Source organism: Mauremys reevesii, linkage group 2, assembly GCF_016161935.1.
Source record: "Mauremys reevesii isolate NIE-2019 linkage group 2, ASM1616193v1, whole genome shotgun sequence".
NCBI classification, from domain to species: Eukaryota; Metazoa; Chordata; order Testudines; family Geoemydidae; genus Mauremys; species Mauremys reevesii.
Genome location: NC_052624.1, coordinates 247,053,181 through 247,071,220, shown reverse-complemented (window position 1 = coordinate 247,071,220; position 18,040 = coordinate 247,053,181). Strand labels below are relative to the sequence as shown.

General features: G+C 40.4%; 1 protein-coding gene across 3 annotated transcripts in view; it reads right to left on the bottom strand.

Annotated features, from left to right (window-relative positions):
• Window positions 1-18,040, bottom strand: part of PTDSS1 (phosphatidylserine synthase 1) — a 56,365-nt gene that overhangs the window by 17,167 nt on the left and 21,158 nt on the right. For all 3 annotated transcript variants that reach the window (XM_039522872.1, XM_039522873.1, XM_039522874.1), the window contains 6 exons: window positions 16,914-17,038; window positions 13,433-13,591; window positions 9,328-9,479; window positions 6,992-7,133; window positions 4,800-4,912; window positions 2,637-2,702 (listed from right to left, as the gene is read on the bottom strand). In XM_039522872.1, the coding sequence (XP_039378806.1) occupies window positions 2,637-2,702; window positions 4,800-4,912; window positions 6,992-7,133; window positions 9,328-9,479; window positions 13,433-13,591; window positions 16,914-17,038 (757 nt within the window). The remainder of the gene's footprint in view (window positions 1-2,636; window positions 2,703-4,799; window positions 4,913-6,991; window positions 7,134-9,327; window positions 9,480-13,432; window positions 13,592-16,913; window positions 17,039-18,040) is intronic.

Below are 18,040 nucleotides of genomic sequence, written 5' to 3'. Positions count from 1 at the left end.
ACCCTGAATTATCAATATTCCTAGATGTGCTCTCCAACCTATTATGGAGGCATCAGTGAGTACAGTCCTGGTCAGTGGAGAACAAGCAAAGGGTATACCCTAGCATGTTATTGATCTGTTCTGTCCACCACTGTAAAGAGTCCAGGCATTTGGATAAGTCTGTCCAATGACTGACAACTCGGGTGAGAGACCAACTTCAACCATGATTGAAGAGAACAAGATGCAATCTTGCATTCTGGACTAGGTAAATGCATATGGCCTAGTAACTTCAGATATACCGGTACATGGATTGTGGTTGAAGACTGAGATTGGAAGTCCTGACATAGGCATCAAATGGCCTAGAATTGCTCATGCAAGAGATAGGTCCTTGAACTCAGAGCCTAGGATGGCAATAATTAACTTGATTTTCTGTTTTGCTCTGACTTTTTTTTTTTTTGACAGTCTTCTGATTTTGTTTTGTTCAAAATCAATGCTAGTCAATCAAAGAGATTGAGTGTAATTGAGGACTGATTCTTCAGATCTGCCCCTCATTAACCAATCATCTAGGTATGGGAAGAGATGAGTTCCCCTCCTCCTGAGATAGACTGCTATCACTGACATGCATTTGGTAAATATGGATGGGGCTGATGTCAAGGCAAATCGGAGAACTGTATACTATTAATGATGACCTGCAACTAGGAATCTCAGAAACTTCCTGTGGCTTGGGAAAATCAGCAAATGGGAACAGGCATCTTGGAGACTAAAAGCAGCAAACCAGTCATTGTGATTCCAGCCACGGGAAGAAGGAACAGATAGAAATTGGATGGTATAACCCAATTGCACAGTGCTTATGAGCCACTTGTCTGAGGTTACTGAATCCCAAGCTCTATGGAAGTGGGACAGCATGTCCCCAAAGGGAGGGGAAATAGCCTTGACTGGTGACTGGTTTGTTGCCCTTGAAGGGGGGGGGGGTCAAATTAGCTGCTTGCCATTAGTTGATGGACTATGGGCTGGCTGGCTGAAGATGGAAAAAAAGAGGGCCTTCTCCTGTGCAACATGTGTCTCCTCTTGAAGAAGTCCTGTTGTCTTGCAGAATAAGCAGGCTGCCTGAAATACTGCTGGGAGTACTATTGGAACTGTTGCTGTTGTTGTAGATCCCCATAATGATGCCTTAACTGTTGAGGTATAAACCCCAAAGGATCATAAGTGGCCCTGGAGTCCTTAAGAGAATGTAATGTCTCGTCAGTCTTTTCAGAAAACAAAGACATAGCCACATCTGTAGCCAAGAAGCTCTCCTCATGGTTACAGTTGAAGCCATAATCCTAGATGAGGTGTCCTCCATATTGAGTGCTGATTGCAGTGATGTCTTAGACACTAGTGGGCTCTCTGCCAGAAAAACCTTAAACTCTTCCACAGCATCCTCAGGCAACTCGTCTATAAATCTGGACATTGTGTCCCAATTCACAAAGTCGTATTTAGATAAAAGCTGCTGCTGATTAGCAATGTGCATATGTAAGGAAGACATAGAATAAATTTCTCCCCCATTTAATCCAATCTCTTGGCCTCTTTTAGATATTCACTTACATCTGCCCTGCCACATTCTCTCATTAGTGGCAGTCACTGCAAGCGAATTAGGAAGTGGATGCAAGTAGAAACACTCAAATCCTTGCACAGGGCCTGGACTAATGTGGCCCTTGGTGTTGAAAACAGGATCAGTTCTGTTATTTTTAAGCATCTGTTGAAGCACTTTACTAGAGAGTTCCCTTGTGATCCAAAAGAAGGTTTCCTGCAGTGTCAAAGAACCTTTTTAGTGGAAAGCTCTATAATCCGGCGGGGGGAGTCCACTAGCCCAGACTGGAAGTTCTGGTTAGCAAAAAGGTCTGTACCATCTCTAACTTCTATGATATGAAGAGGATTTTGTAATTTAAAATTTTATTAAGCCACTGTTCCAGAAGCCAAGTAACTAATAAATGAAGACTAATACAAATGAGCTTGACTGGATTTTTATATTGATCTAAAAATAAAATCTGCTATATGCCATCTAGCTGCGGAGAATGGTGAAATAATTTACAAAGTGTGCTTAATAAAAATTTGTATAGTGCCCAGCACCATGGGATCCTGCTCCATGACCTGGGCTCCTAGGTGCTACTACAATGAAAAGTTATTATGTATTAAGAGCCTAAAATTCAACTCTCGTAAAGCCAATAATCACTGAAAACAGAAGGAGTTGCGCCCTCATATCTGAAGGCAGAATTTAGCCCTACTTAATTACGCTTCACAATATCCCTGCTAGGCAAGCACTTTGCACAGTTAAAATGGATGCATCAGAGGTAAGCTATTTGCTAAGCCACCAAACGCACCACCAACTAAGTGGGGAACAGAATGCAGATGCCCTAACTAATATTTCTTTCTTTAACCAGCTGCACCTATAACTCTCCCTTCCCTTCTCCATCCTTTCCACCCCACAAATCTAAGCTTTTCTTCCCCGATAGGCTTCTCCCAAGGATCCTTTTCTGTGCATGTCTTTTAGATTGAAAGCAATTTGGGGCAAGGACTGGCTTCATATCATACCTGGCACCACACTGCCAACACTTAAAACAACAAAAACAGAACACAGCCCCGTGTTTGTAAAATTTCCAACAGTCAAGAACACTTACCCGAACACCCAGCACTGAGTTCCTACCCTTTTGCACTGTGTGTCTGTGAGGTAGGCGTAATATTGCCTGGAAACAGAAACAACAAATGAAAATTCTTTAATGAAGCACAAAGCTTCTGAAATACATTTACACTTTTAAAAAATAATTAACATTAATACTCCCTATATCAAAAGTGGAGCACTTGGGGCTTATATCATGCGTTAAGTTGAATCATGATGAAAGCCTACTGGATGGCTTCAGTTTTAGTAGGACTAATCATCAGATGGGGGAAAAAAATCAACCAGAGGCTAACAAGTCTTGGAAGAGCGAATTTGATTGAAAAAATTATCTATGCTCTAAACTTTGAAGTTATTTTTCATTTTAAGTTATTCTAGTTCCTGAGTGTGCATGTACGGCTTGGGAGGTAAAATGTGTCAGTAGAGGGTTAGTCTTGGGGGAAAAACATAGTCTAAGGAAACCAAGGATCTGTTTAAAAATTAGATTCATCATTTTAAAATATGCCTCTTTTCTGTTTTGACATTACTCTGAAAGGCCCCCATTCTGACATTGCATCTAAGTGGGAATGGAACATAGTTTACATGACTATACTGACAGTTCTGGTGACTGTTATCCTCCATTCACAGAACACACACAGCACAGGCAGCAGCACAATGCAAGGTTTTTCATAATCTGCCAACCTGCATCAGCATTGACTTGGAGAGATCACTGCTAGGGGTGGGGGATAATTCAGTTTCCAAGCCATTCAATTCATGTTTTTTCTACAGAGACTGCCAATAAAGAATATTACTTGTGACAGTGATTGTATTTTGAGGGTAACAGATTAACGGCTAATTAATGTGAATGGAAGGTAGAGCAATACTTGTGATATGATTATTAGGGAAAATGCCATTTGCCAGCATAGTGGGACACATGATAGCTGAATTGTCTTCTTTTTATCCTTTCACAAATACAGAGGAAATTAAATTCAAAAGTCTTATGTTGCTGTAACGTCATGGTTAAGAATTTAAACAGAGGAAGCATAACGGGGAAGAATGGTCCAGTGGTTCGGGGTGCTAAGCTGCGACTCTGGAGACCTAGATTCAATTCCCTGCTTTGCTACAGGCTTCCTGTGTGACTTTGGGCAAGTCACTTATCATATGCTCCAGCCCAAGCAGGAACGTCTACACTGCTATTTTTAACCCACTTGCAGGAGCCCCACAAGACCAAGTCAGGTGACCCGGGCTCTGAGACTCGATGCCATGGGCTTTTTTTTTTTTTTTTTTTTTCTGGGCAGTGTAGACATACCCTTTGTTTCTCTGTGCTTCTGTTCCCCATCAGTAAAAGGAGGATAATAGCACTTCCCTACTCACAAGACTGTTATGAGGATAAATACACTAAAGACCGTTAGGCGCTCAGATACTATGGTAATGGGGTCCATATAAGTACCTAAGAGAGACAGAACACACAATATTGAAAAGTTACAGTTCCTACGCAAACAATTTGCACATACATATTAAAATATATATTTACCAGAACCCCACCCAAAAAACAACCTCAAGTACAATATATGATTCAATAGCTGGAATCTTGACTTTTCAATTTGGATGTAAACAGAAACTGGTTGCTACACAAAATTACTTCATGAAATAGTTTTGTAAGGTGACTATGGATTGATTAGTTCTCAAATTCCAATCACGGCTCATATTTTGTAGCTTCACTAATTATTCAAAACAAGGAACTATCACCTTTCCTTATAAATACATTGTGGTATATTCCATACTCAAGCATAAATAGGTAGCTGGAGGCAGGTATTATGGAAAGACCCACAGGTGTAAATTCCCTAACCTGCATGCTGTCATGATCATATGGCTCTTGTCAACAAAAGACCCTTACATGAAATTATGGGTGGCTGTATATGGAGTTAATCCACCCAACACAGGCAACTGCTGTGCAATCAGAAGAGAGAATGATGGATACCATTAGTAGCATACACCCAGACTGTTGAATTTTATCCTTAGTCTTATACCTAGTACTGCAAAAATAATGATAATTTTGCCCTTTTTGAAGACTTAAACGCATTATTTCTTTTCACATACTATACTTATTTATAAAGCCTGCACACCTTTTCTTGTGTTCCTAAGGGTCAGAACTACTGTACAATTAGAAAAAAATAAAATAAGTTACCTTACAGTGGGTGCTGTGATAATTCCAATGAAGAGAATTCTACCCCAGCTTAAAGGGTGACTTGCTTGGAATACAAAGATATGTTTCAAAAAGAATGTGTTCAACTCAGTCAGCTGGAAATAAAAAAGTCAGTTAATAAGGTTCTATTTTACAGGACAGACACATACACATGTAACCCCTTCTCAGAGACTGATGCAGAAAATGTTAGGATTAATATAATAATTAAAATACACAAGAGGGAATTATTTATGGTTTACTGCAGCTCAGTAACTAGCTCTTCTGCTTGGATTAAGAACTAAAAGCTCTTAAAATATCATCTTCAGAATAGGCAAAGTTGTATACCAAGTCAACAAACCAAAAAATAAAAATTAATAAAAACAACACCACCACTCCCCCCAAAAAAACCAAACGAAACAGTGCGGAACTACTTTGTATACTTCAGATAACCCATCTAGGTTTCAGTTAATAGTTTGCAGAGTTCCATTTTGGAATAACAGTGTAATTCTTGAACTAGTGCTAGGACACAAATTTAGAAAGAAGAGAAAGTGTTCAAGTCTGTAAAATTCAGAGCTCACTGGACTCTTTACAAACCAAATCCAGATGAGTTTCTTTTTAAAAGAGTTCTCCATTTATATCTGTTTAGTTTAAAAAGTTGTTTTTTTTAATTAAATCCCTTAAAAAGATCTAAAGTTAGTATAAATTATGGGCAAGTGGCTGAAATATGCTCAAACATGTTCACAATTTAGTACTAGTATATTTACGCGCTCACCCCAACAAAACCACAAATGATCAAACTAGTCCATCACTTTAAAATAAAAAAAACAGTTAAAATTGAATATGAAAATCTGGAATTGGAGGTGGCAGCTCCAAACAGCTGTAATAAACCACCTGCTCCCTTGAAACAGGTACTCGGGTTTAATTATACTGAAATTTTTAACCCCTTAAGAATTCTCACAGTAGAAAATCAAGTGAGGATGTGACTGCTCAATGTGATCATTTTTTATTTTAGATAGTGGGTCCTACACTGTATTGTACTGAAGTATTTTTGGAGTAAGAATTGTAGGACTGGTGTCCCAGTGGGCCTCATCTCAAAACAAGACATCTCTCACAAAGGAAGTCTGTTCCAATTAGAAAAATTGTAAGTAAGTAAATTGCATGCTATCTTGGGGGTGAATTTTCTACGATGCTAGAATGATAATATTCAAACATCTCTGTGGACATTGCAGAAATTAGCCTAATTTTTATGGGGAAAGAATTTCTTCTACCTCCCTCCCCTCCCCTCCCTTTACATTCACTGCATTAGTTCTCTTCTTTTTGCATTAACGTAAAAGCCTTTGGCGGCAGCAATATGACTGAGGCCAGACACCAATGCCTGTAAGTAGTTTGCAGTCACTCAGTAATGCAGGACTCTCTTGCTGTATCTCCTTCTGATCAAGAATGGTTTAAATTAAACCAGTGGTTCCTGAGCTTTTAGGGCAAATGTACCAGTTTAACAGAGTTGTATGAAAAGTGCCTGCCAACTCAGGCAGATTACAGACCACACAACTGAATGAGAGGCAGATAGCAGTAGCACATAAGTGCCCAGAAAACAGGGTCATCACTAAAAGCTATGTCATTAAGGGCTATTATGGGCTTCACTTAAGCAAAACTGCCACTTGTATTAAATGTTGCCTGACTGAACACAGATTAAGGGCAATGGGATTAGAGTCCTAAGAAAGAGAGCATATCCCTGGGTACCATCACAAATGCTGTAAAGTATTTCAGCAAGTGCCTAATTTTAGGCACATGAATAATCCCATTAAAGTCATATGCACTTAAAGTTAGGCATATGTTGAAGAACGTTGGTGAACTGGAGACTGATTTCTGAATATCATACTGGTAGATGCACCAACAGCTGGGAAAAACCTACCCATCTGTTTCTTCAGTTCTTATAACTATCCATTGCATACAGTAACCCCCTAGCTAGTATATCAATCTGCAACCATTTGTTTCTTTCACAGATACTGTAATTTCACTCCTAAACTGTAGTCCACATGCATTGGATAGTGTCCAGAATAGTTGGTGGTATCAGTTCATTTAATTATACATTTCAATGATGGACTAAGATAAGAATATAATATCTTCTAACCAAACTCAGCCAGTAAGTAAACTGAGCTGAGACTAGTTTTGATTTCACAAAAGTTATTTCTTACCTGCCAGATGATCATGAAAAGGTATATTCCAGCCACTCTTTGAAATGAAGACTTGGGGTCAAACCAGCGAACATAGGTCCAGCTAGCTGGAGTGAACTGTAATACAGCTCTTTTGATTTTCCCTGTGGTGGTATGAATGTCCCTGAAAGAAAAGAATGGCTGCAGTAAAGACAAGGAAAAGATAAGGCGGGAGGGGGAGGGGGAGGGATACTGTATTTTAGTATTTGTATAGCAAACCATGATGCAGTGCTCTTTCCCATACATCTGTACTTAAGGGCAATGTGTTGTGTGTTACATTAGGAGGCAGAATTTATTGAGTATTTTGGTGAAGAGGCAAAGAGCTATTATGAGAAATAGCCTTCTTATAGCAGAGCTATATACAGACTTCAGTCAGTAGTAAAAAAGCAAAAACTAGAAAATAATGAAGTCAAACTCCCAGTGCTATCTAAAGTACAGTTATTCAATTTGGGTTTCAAAGCATTTTTTTCTTCCCCGAAGGAAAAAGGACCAAAAGGAATGGTGTTCTGCAAATCTCCCACAGAATCCTGAAGAGAGGTTCCCTCATTATCTCCCTATTTTACAGCTTCGCTGTCCTTACCAATGAGGTGTAGATGGTGATTCCCTTCTATAGATCATCAACACCACTCCTTAAAGGATCCGTCAGATTTCATTATTTAGAAATATGGGATTCCTATTCCACTGGTCTGAGTGTGTTGCTATTGCAGGATTCCCAATCCATGCTAGCTTGGTACTGGACCCAACTTGGGTGTCCCACATGGCCATGTACAACACTGTATGTAAGCCATAAGCTTACCTCTGCTTCATAAATTCCCCCCCTCCCCCCATCTTGGAAGGAAGGGGAGTCTCTGTCAGATGGGCTGCATTTTGTTTTTAACATCTTTGTTACTTGAATGGTTAACAAAACAAATGGAAGGAAAGTTGTTGGTGGAACCTTCCAACTCTCCTCTCCTCCAGCTGAGGGTTGGGAAAGCAACAAATTAGATTTCAGCCTGTTGTGATGTCACTATCCCACTCTAGGTCTGTGCTCCTCCAGGGGAAACAGGGAAATAGAGACTGAAATTTCTGGTATTTGTTTTTTTAAGTGCAAGTTTGGTTTGTTTATTTCTTTTAATCTTCGAACCCACCTTTACATAACAGAAAAGAGCAGTAAGGGACACAAGCAAAACCATTTTTCTCCTTGCAGTTCACCTTTGTAAAATCACCAACCAAGAAATTAAAAATACTAGGAATTCACATGAGCCTTTTAAAAGATTATGACAACGACCACCACCACACCACCCTAAAATAAAAAGCTAGTGGTGAAGACAGTGCCCTCAATGGATATACTATTTGTCTTACTCTTAATCTGTACTGCACTCTCCCACAGACGTGGGACACCAACTCTATGATGCTCCTTGTGTCCCTGCTGGATTGTGAGGCAGGAAATCCTGAATTTAGACCAAAACCCAGGTCTCCCTCAGCTTAGCAAACAGCATGTCCAGTTAAGGAAGGTAATGTGGTTTAGTGTATAGGATACGAGACTGGGAGGCAGGAGATCTGGGCTCTCTTCCTAGCTCTGTCCCTAACTTCCTGTGAGTGACCTTGGACAAGTCACTTATCCTCTTTCAGTTTCGCCATCTGTAAAAGATGGATAATACTGCTTTGCCATCTCAGTAAAACTGTGGATGAAACTAAATCTTTGAGTTGGATGGATGAAACATACCATAGGCCAGATTCTGCCACTCTTATTCACACTGACTACTACCTTATACTACAAGTGCTTTCACTGATATCAATGGAACTACCTGTGGAGTAAGGTACTACACAACATACGTTTATCAGAATGTGGTCTTACATATGTTAGGTACTGATAGTATTATTGCTGGGTTACCACACTAGAGCATAACAGCCTGATCCCAAACCTACTATTAAAAGGATTTAACAAGTCAAACAGTTCAGATGTACGTGTGTATTTGGTTCCTTTCCCTTCAAACAATGCTTTGCTGCCATGAATTAAAAGATTAACAATGCAAATATCATTTCCTTCTACCATTTTGTATTCTATTTGGCCTCAACTTTCACCTTTAAGACTAAGCAAAATTCTTAAAAATTCAATTATAATCAGGAACACAATTCACACAAAAGGATTAACACAAGATGATGCCCCAACATTATTAATCTCTTATATAGCACTGTAAATATACACTGATCATACTCCATTTCTATAGCATATGCATTTTACATACATAAAGACATTTCATGAGGAGCTAATAATTCAGAATTTTACACTGCAATATTTTAAACATAAAGCTTATTGGCTTTTACTTTAGACCTACTTGAAACTTGCCCAGTGATAGGTCCTCATCTCCAAGAAACGACAAACTATCATGCCCAACCAGATGCCACCCCCGTTACATAGCAGGATGTCCAAAATGACTTGATCCCACCAGCATTCAGCAAAATTAGGCAGAAGATGCATGAAGAACAGCTACAGAATACAGCAAAAAAAAATTCTGGGTGAGGAACAACATAGAATTCCTACAAAGATTTTCAACTTTCTTTTCTTCTCTCTCTCTCTCTCTCTTTTTTTTTTAAAGCAACTGTTGAACAAACAAAAACTGTCATATTTTATGAGCCTGCTTAAAAGTCTGTGGAAGTCAATGGGCATCTTTCCACTGATTCTAGTGGACTTTGGATGAGGGTCCTACAAAGGCTTCAGAGGTTTCCCTCCTCTCACCTTTTCCCTCTAGTGCTGTACTATCTACAGGAATCAAGTGCAGAGTTTTGGCCCCCTCAGATATAATTCAACGTTATAACACAGAACTCTTGCAGAACAACTGCATTTCTTTCAGAGAAAGGAGGGTGGTTTTTTTTGCTTGTCTAAAATCGGAAAATCTTCTTTGTTATTTAGTGTTAAATTGTCTGTTCTCTGAACAGTCAATAACATGGAATCAGCAGAATGTGTTTACTTTTTAATCATCAGCATCAATATTGAAGCACGTTGGAATGCATGATTTTTAAGACTAACTGAACACAATTCAGGAACTTAAGTCTTTTTTGTTAACGATTTTTTGGGGAATTTACTGGCAACCTGTATGATGCAATTTTTCTATTCATAGATAGATACAGCATAGAGAGTGGCAGTACAAGCTTTGCCATGCTGACCTACCAAACTGTCTCATCCTTGACCTGGAGGGGCCTAGGAACAAACAACAGGATATTTCATTCTCCATGTGCTTTCAATCCCTTGCATTTCTGCTAACTGCCAATCGAGATAGTGCTGTGATGGTGCTATTAAAAAAAGACTAAGGGTTGGTCTACCCTATCACTTAAGTCAGGGGTGTGAAAACGACAACCCCCTGAGCGATGTAAGTTACACTGACTTAAGGCGCTGTCCACATCATGGTATGACATTACTTCTGCCTCTTGCAGAGGTAGAGTAATTATGCCAATAGGAGAGCGCTCTCCTGATGGCATAGTGTGTCTTCACGAGACACGCTACAGCAGTGCAGCTGCATCGGTGCAGTTGTGCTGATGTAGCGCAGTAGTGTAGACATGTCCCAAGACCAGCTACTTATGTCACATAGGGCAGAACAGACAGTAATGACTTTCAGTCCTCAACAGCTAGATTCAAATGAGCAATATAGGGGTAAAAGAGCTGTTACAATCTCCCAATATTTCCAGTTTCCTACGAACTTCCTTTGGAGAGTGTAACATTATTCATTTCTAAAGCTCACTGTCTTGCTCCTGTATGACTCATGTTCATGTCATGAACAGCATATGGCATTAGTCCAACAATAAGATATACTCTCTGCCCTTCAAGAAGAAGTAACTTTATAATCTTCATTTATAGAGTGAGTAAGGCAGCATAGTGGGACTGAGACATTTTAAGTAAAACACAAACCTGATTCATTCAGGGCTAGCAATTGACTGCTGAGCTTAAGAGAAAACAAGTTTTGATCTTCATTACAGATTATCTCCCCAAACCCCAAAGGCTCGAAATTGGATAACATTTAGCAATTCATCAGAAAAGGAGATATGTGCATGTTGAGCAGTCCCTGTGATATGTTCAAGGAAGTGACAAGCAAAACAGATATTCCTCATAGTATTCCATATTTTCTTTCATTAAACGCTAACAAAAGTAAAAGGAATTGGCTTGCGTAGTCTCTTGCGCGCTACCAGAATTTCACATTAAAACATTTTTCATTGCCAGAAGCATGCAGAAAAAATGTTATGTCAGATATGTGAGGGAGGGGCAAGGACTGTCTCATGCACAGAGCAAGAAAGGATGCTGGTCACTGTAAAGCGAGATACGGTGCTCTATCCTGACAGTGATACCTTTCCTCCAGGGTAACTGCAGAAACAGAACTGTTTAAACATCTTTATTTTCCCTGCACTAAAGCTGTGGGCCAGTTTTAACATGAAAAGGAAGAACTTTAAATTATTCTCCAGAAGCAAAGATGTACACGACTTATATTCTAACAGAGGTTTCAAATCAATCACCTTACTTTGTAAAGTTTTTGTATAAATCTGGTGTGAAATGGGCATTATAGCAATTTCTTATATTATATTTTAACTCTCTTACAGTATTTAATTATCTTATCTAATGCATTATTTTTTCCCAAAGACACTGCAGATTATAGCTGAGGAGGCTGAGTGTAAACAGAGTAACAATATTTGCATAAATACCAATATATGGTGGTGGTAGTGCTGAGCACGGAGCATCAAAGGTATGTTTGAATTCCAACTTTAAAAAGATAGTATTCAGCATGTGTGAGTGTCCAGTTTCAGTATGGGGATTTAGCCAGCTGATAGCTGTCAATGTTAACAGGAGATGCACAACAACTAAATCCCTATCCAACTCCCCTGACAACTACTGTAGGTTTCTAATGACTCTTCTGAAATAGTTAAAGCTCTAAAAATCCATTTGAGTGGCAGCATCCTACCTATATGGTAAACTTTCCCCTAAAGATATTGTCTATTCCAATATTCTACCCTTCACTAGCAGGGAATATCAATCATATGGGGTCAAGTTGTGGTGGGGGGTGGCTTTGTGATAATCAATAGGGGATGATACAAGTCATTTTAATTTGTGACTGAGTCAGGATTTCAACCTGTTCTCTGAAGGTGAAGGCCAGTGCATTAGCTCACTGTGCCACCTAGTGCCTTCATGAATTCACTTTTAATTTTAAGCAATACAGTTCTAAGAGGGGCCTGGAAGAGATAGAATCCATGAATACCTAAGAATAACAGCACATATCAGTAGGAGGCCAATATTTTCAAACTGAGGGGGACTCACATTAGGTTCCTAAATCTATATTTAGTTTCTAAAACATGTCAGTTGATTTTCTGAAGGCTCAAGCACCATCAAACTCCAATGAAATGAATGAGATCTGCTGCTTTAAAAATTAGGCCTACTACGTTGAGTGCCCTAAAAATGGATTTAATAACCTAAATTTAGATGCCAAAGTCTCAAAATTTTGTCTGAAGTCTTTTTGGCTTGTAAGAACTAGAGCCTTCCTGGTCTGAATTGCTTAATAACTGAAAGCAAGTTTCAGAGAGTCTGTCTCATTGCAGCTTCTAGAACATCAGCTTCCCCATAACTGGCATCCTTCATACCCTGATCATTCAGGTATTACAAAACTAAATTCAACTTTACAGAAATGTGGCCTCAGGAGTTTAGGTAGGTTACATTCTACTGATCAAATTATAGGTTAAATAAGATAAAAGTTGGATAAAATTAAGTTATTTAGGATAACGAGTATTCAACTTAATTATCACAACACATCTAAGAACAACAGGCTACTGCACAGACTGCAGTCCCTATTGGCCAATTCAACATAGATGTCAGCAATTATCAAGCACAAAGCGGACTTGAGAATGAGCGTCAGCTGCAGAAGTGAGTAATGTGTGCGGGGGCCCACGTGTAGAGAGAACTGCTTTACCGTCATAGCACAGAAATCAGTCAGTAATCCTTACAGTTCTACGACAGGATCTTACGATAACAGTTCAAAACACTACAGTAGGCTGGCGTCATGTTATGTAGGATACTGTTACATATGGGGGGAAAGTAGGGCTGAGCACGGCAGGGCTAGTCTAACCTAAGGCTTTGTCTACACTAGGGAATTGCTCCCACTTGGCAACTGGTGCCCAGCAATTCATGCTGATCCTTTAGTGCGGACGGGGCAAGCTAGGGTTTGCGCTGATTGAGTTAGTCAGAGTTTACTACTAACTATTCTCACTTTCTAATTTTATTTAGTGTAACCTATTTGGTCTTCACATTTCTTCCTGAAATGATTATAGCATATGCCTTTTGTAATTTACTTTGTACGTATACTTGTATTTAGTTAGTGCTGAAGTAAAATTGCCAGTCCTCTTTCCTGTATGCAATGAGTAATATATAGTACCATCAGCCTGCTCATGATTAACATGTTAACCTACCTCAGTGAGCTCCCAGGTGATGCTAATAGTCCAACATAGCCCATAGCTGCGGACCAACAAGGCCTTCATTGCCCAGCCCCAGAAATGCCCGAAAGCAAATATGTCAAAATGGCTGAGGATTCTCTCCCAGGTGATAACATGGCAGTTCACAGCATATTCCTGTTAACAAAACAACAGAACCTCAGTTAGGATTTACATCTGGAAGCACCAGAACAGAAGGACAATTTTAACTCAGCATAAACTGAAAAGCTGAAATTAAAGATATTTTGGATTTTGAAATCCACGTTACTATTCCCACCAACATTAGAAACGCCCTCTTCCGCCTCCTCCTAGCCCTGGCAATTAGGTTAGAAAAAGGGTCACTGGGAAACTGAATGGTGAACACTTGAAAACAGAAGGAATTTTGCTCCTTCTGGTGTGCATCTCTATCATTTTTGACTTGTTTAAGCAGGTGCTGATTGTTGTCATTGCTGGTAATTGTGGGGCAAATTCTGTCCTCAGTGCATAGCCTCAGGTACGTACACTGTAGGTTGGTTTTTGTGCATGGTGTGGATTGGGGGCAGAATGTCCCTCTTGGGCCTCAGAGCTATACAGAATGGAGTCTGTACCCTGCTCCCTGCCTGGATAGAACTGCACCAATGCTGCTGCGATCAGGACCTCACATACCTGTCTCATATGAAGACAGGACTTAACACTATATACAAGTTTATATTTTGCCACCTCCTTTTTTTAAAAATTAACCAAACAGCTGTAAGCAAAAATCATGTAGCGCTCTTCCGTAAGCCATAAATCTGAGATGAGGTAGAACAGGGACAGATAGAAGAAATCTAAAGAAATAGCTATGTGAAATAATATTGCTCCTCATCCCTCAGTGCTCTTCCTCAATTTGTAGCCAGTAAAGCTGCAGTAATGAAGAATAGGATAATACTGATGTCATCATGGTGCAAATGAATCTGAAAGGGGTAGAGATAGTCTCTGCAGTCTTTGGGGTGAATGCTGCACGTGTGACTGAAGGATGAAACAACAGTAAGGAGAAAAAAATATGGAAAATACACATATAAACCCCCAAGCAAACAGGTCATGGGAAAAAAAAGTTATATACAAGTGATCAAGGTTCTCTTGCCTTAATGCTGTCTTTGAAGGTCTGGTTTTCAAGAAACTCAACAGTGGTACATCCTCAGTACAATGCTTGGAGCAGTTCCACAGACAAGTTGCAGCTCCAACTCCCACTGACTTCAGTAGAGCCAGGATTTCACCCAAGCTCTCCCCACACAGGGATTGTAAGCGCTGCTCGCTGCAAGTGCCCTCACATGGGCAGCAGGTATAATAGGCCAGGGGAGGCTAAGCCTCTGCTAACCCTGGCTGTTGCATCACGACACTCCGCCCCATGGCCCCACACTCACTCCCCCTCTTCTCTGAAGCTGTGGGGGTTCAGCTCCAGCCAGCGGCCTGGGAGGTCAGGCTGGGGCTCAGGCTGGCCAGTGGCTCAGTGATCAGGGTGGCCTGCAGCAGCCAGAGCAGCTGGGTTTGGGCCACCCAGAAGCCCGGGACTCTTCCAGCCATGGGGGAGTGGTGTGTGGCTCAGGGCTCCAGCAGATGAGGCCTTATGCATAGGGCCTGGGGGGGGGGAGGGCAGGGTGAGAAGGGGCACGGAAGCCCCGGGCCAGGGCCAGAGCAGTTGTGTGTGAGTGTGTGTGTGGGGGGGGGGTACGGGACACTGAAGCCCCGAGCCCAGGCTTAAGTGGCTGGGGGGGTGGGGGCAGAAGCAGGGGAGATCAGATTTCATGGATGGTGACATGTTTTTCACACCTATGAAATTGGTAGGGCCCTACTTATGCAGAAGGGATGGGGCAGGGGGCTGGCCTCCCCAAAGCCGGGGGTTCATGCGCCAACCATGGTCACAGGTAAAGCCACTCTAAGAGAGTGGCTGAAAGGTGGGTTATTGCCCTGTCTCCTCTTCTCGCAGGCTAGCGGAGTTGATCGGGCACAGAGAGAAGTGAAAGTATCATCCGCTGTAAGGGTGGCAAAGCTGCAGCTGCAGTGCACGTGCCCAGGGAGATCCCTCCAGAGGAGTTAGGAGCCCTGGAAGGAAGCCTATTGCAATGTAGTCCGCTCTGCACCCTGTCCAGTGCAGAATACGCCTTAAAAGTCACAATCTGGCCCTACATTTTAAAAACCATTACACCAGAATTAAAAAAAAAGTCTGTCCCTAGCAAGTCTCCTAGCTGTAAGGTTTATATTTATTACTACTACAGTGTAATACCAAAGATAGGATAGCATGAGAAAGCTCAGGTCAAGAGCCTATGAAATTACAGAATCTTAATCTAATTATTTAGGTTATTGACTACTGCCACATTACAATAATGTAGGGTGCTTTTTTTTTTTTTTTTGGTAAAATGTAAAAGTCATCTTATTGACAGGCACAGCATTATGAGCACCAGAGAGAGAGACTCGTTTTGCCACCAATGCAAACAAAAGCATCCGAATATCTACTTAGTTCTTTAATTTTTGACCACAGATGGGCATACATCCTACAGCATGCCTTAGACTCTTCCCAGGCCTGGCCACAGAAGACCTGCGCAGTATGAACTTTATGGGTTTTGGGGAGAAGGACAAGGAGGGAGAATACAGTTGCTTTATGCTTTGTTATTTCTTTTCCTGCATACACAGATGCAGAAAACAGGGTCCAAATTCAAGCCATAAAGCTATAAAGTTAAATTAAGTTCATCTCCCAATTTGTAGAATGACCCACATGCATATGCAGTTTTTTAACTATGTACTCTGTTTTATTTCTTGAACAAAAACATAAAGTGTATTGTTTGCCTGAAGGAGATTGTAAGTTCCTAGACAGGGCAGGGTGCTACAAGTCTGTATATTGTAGACACAATGATAATACTCAAATAAAAAGCATAAAAGACTTGCAGCAAAGATTCCCCAGAAAGAAATCTAATTATACCTGGAGCTGCAAGTACAGCTCTGACACCCTAGCAGTGGGTGCCACTTGCACTTTCCTTTGTGTCAAGAGGAGACAGGACCATAACTCTGGAATTAGTTTGTCCACAAATAAGTCATCTATTATAGCTATTTGTAAGTGATATGAGAGAGAGAGATTAAGTCTGTGCAAAAGCACAAAAGGAACAAAGTTCCATTGCTTAGTACTGTCAGGAAAAAACCCATATTCCCCATTATATTTGGTCTGATAGCAATGATAGCCCTCCTATTCTGACTTGACTCCAAGCTGCTCAGGTATGATCCAGATACTACAATGATGGATATCCTTCAGATATCTAGCATCACTTCCATGATTAATATAACCCAGAACCTCAACACAAATATTTCTAATATGCCCAGTAGATCAGTTTTTACTAATTTGAATCAGAAAGAATAAAAAAAAAATTTTTTACTGGTTAATTGAAATGTAGAGATCTGACAGATAATACAAAATAGCTGTAACTTGCATGAGGATGCTAAGTATACATACCATGATGTCTGCTTCTCTGGTGGCATAACGAAGATTAGGATCTAGCCAATACATCACTGCTTTGACCTGCTCCAAGTTAAGGAAGAGCACAAACACCAGAAACAGGAAATAGAGAACGCTGAGACCTGTTGGAGGTAGAATCATATTCACATGGACTGTTTATTGAGGAAATTCCATGGGCCAAGTAGTCAAAAGTTGGTTCCGAAGTGGTGCCCCAAAGCCTGCTTACAGTGGTTAACTGCACACAGAAATGCCAATTTGCACAAACGCGGGTTTTGTTCAGACAATAGCTGCATAAAAACATTTTGCAAACACACACCATGTGGCAATCTTTGAAAAAAAACAACCCCCCCCCCGGCCTTTTATACCATTGCCTATTGCATATTCTATTACGTAGACGTGACTGAGCAAAAGGAACCAAAACAAGTCACATCCAAAGAACAATTTAAACACAGAATTTAAGCAGGAGCACAGGGGAAGCTCTGAAAAAAAGAGACATTGGGACTCCGGGACTGGGCTTTTCCTGTCCCGATTTCATTCTCTCCTGGCCTCACTAACATAGCCTTCTAAACCAATAATTACATATTCAGGGACAGAGACACCTGCTTTGAGCTGCTCTGGAAATGCAAATTTAGCTCCAATTTTAGCTTTCCTGGTTAGTAGCTGCTTTGATGTGCTGGAGATTGTCATTAACGGTTTAATTAAAAAAAAGGAAAACTAAGGAAATTCAAAAACACAGAACTACATTAAGATGGAGTTAAGACTGAGCATACATATCAGTAATTTAAGGGTAAACACACATTCATTACAGGGATGTTTTATTGCTTGATTTTGGGCATAATTACAATGCCAGGAAATTCAATTAAGGTTACACTTAAGAGAAATCTAAACATGTCAATGCAAGAAATGCACAGTTTAGACACTCAAATAACCTTAATTCTGTCCACTAGCAATACCATGAGGGGAAAAAATACAGAAAAAACCCCATATTTGTCTTTAAAATCAGTTTAATTAGGACAAACACTAATAAGTCTTAATAATAATGAGGTTATTGCATGATGTCACTATATATTAAGGGCCAAATCCTGTCCAGAGGTATGCAGAGAGAATATGAGGGCTAGAGGACT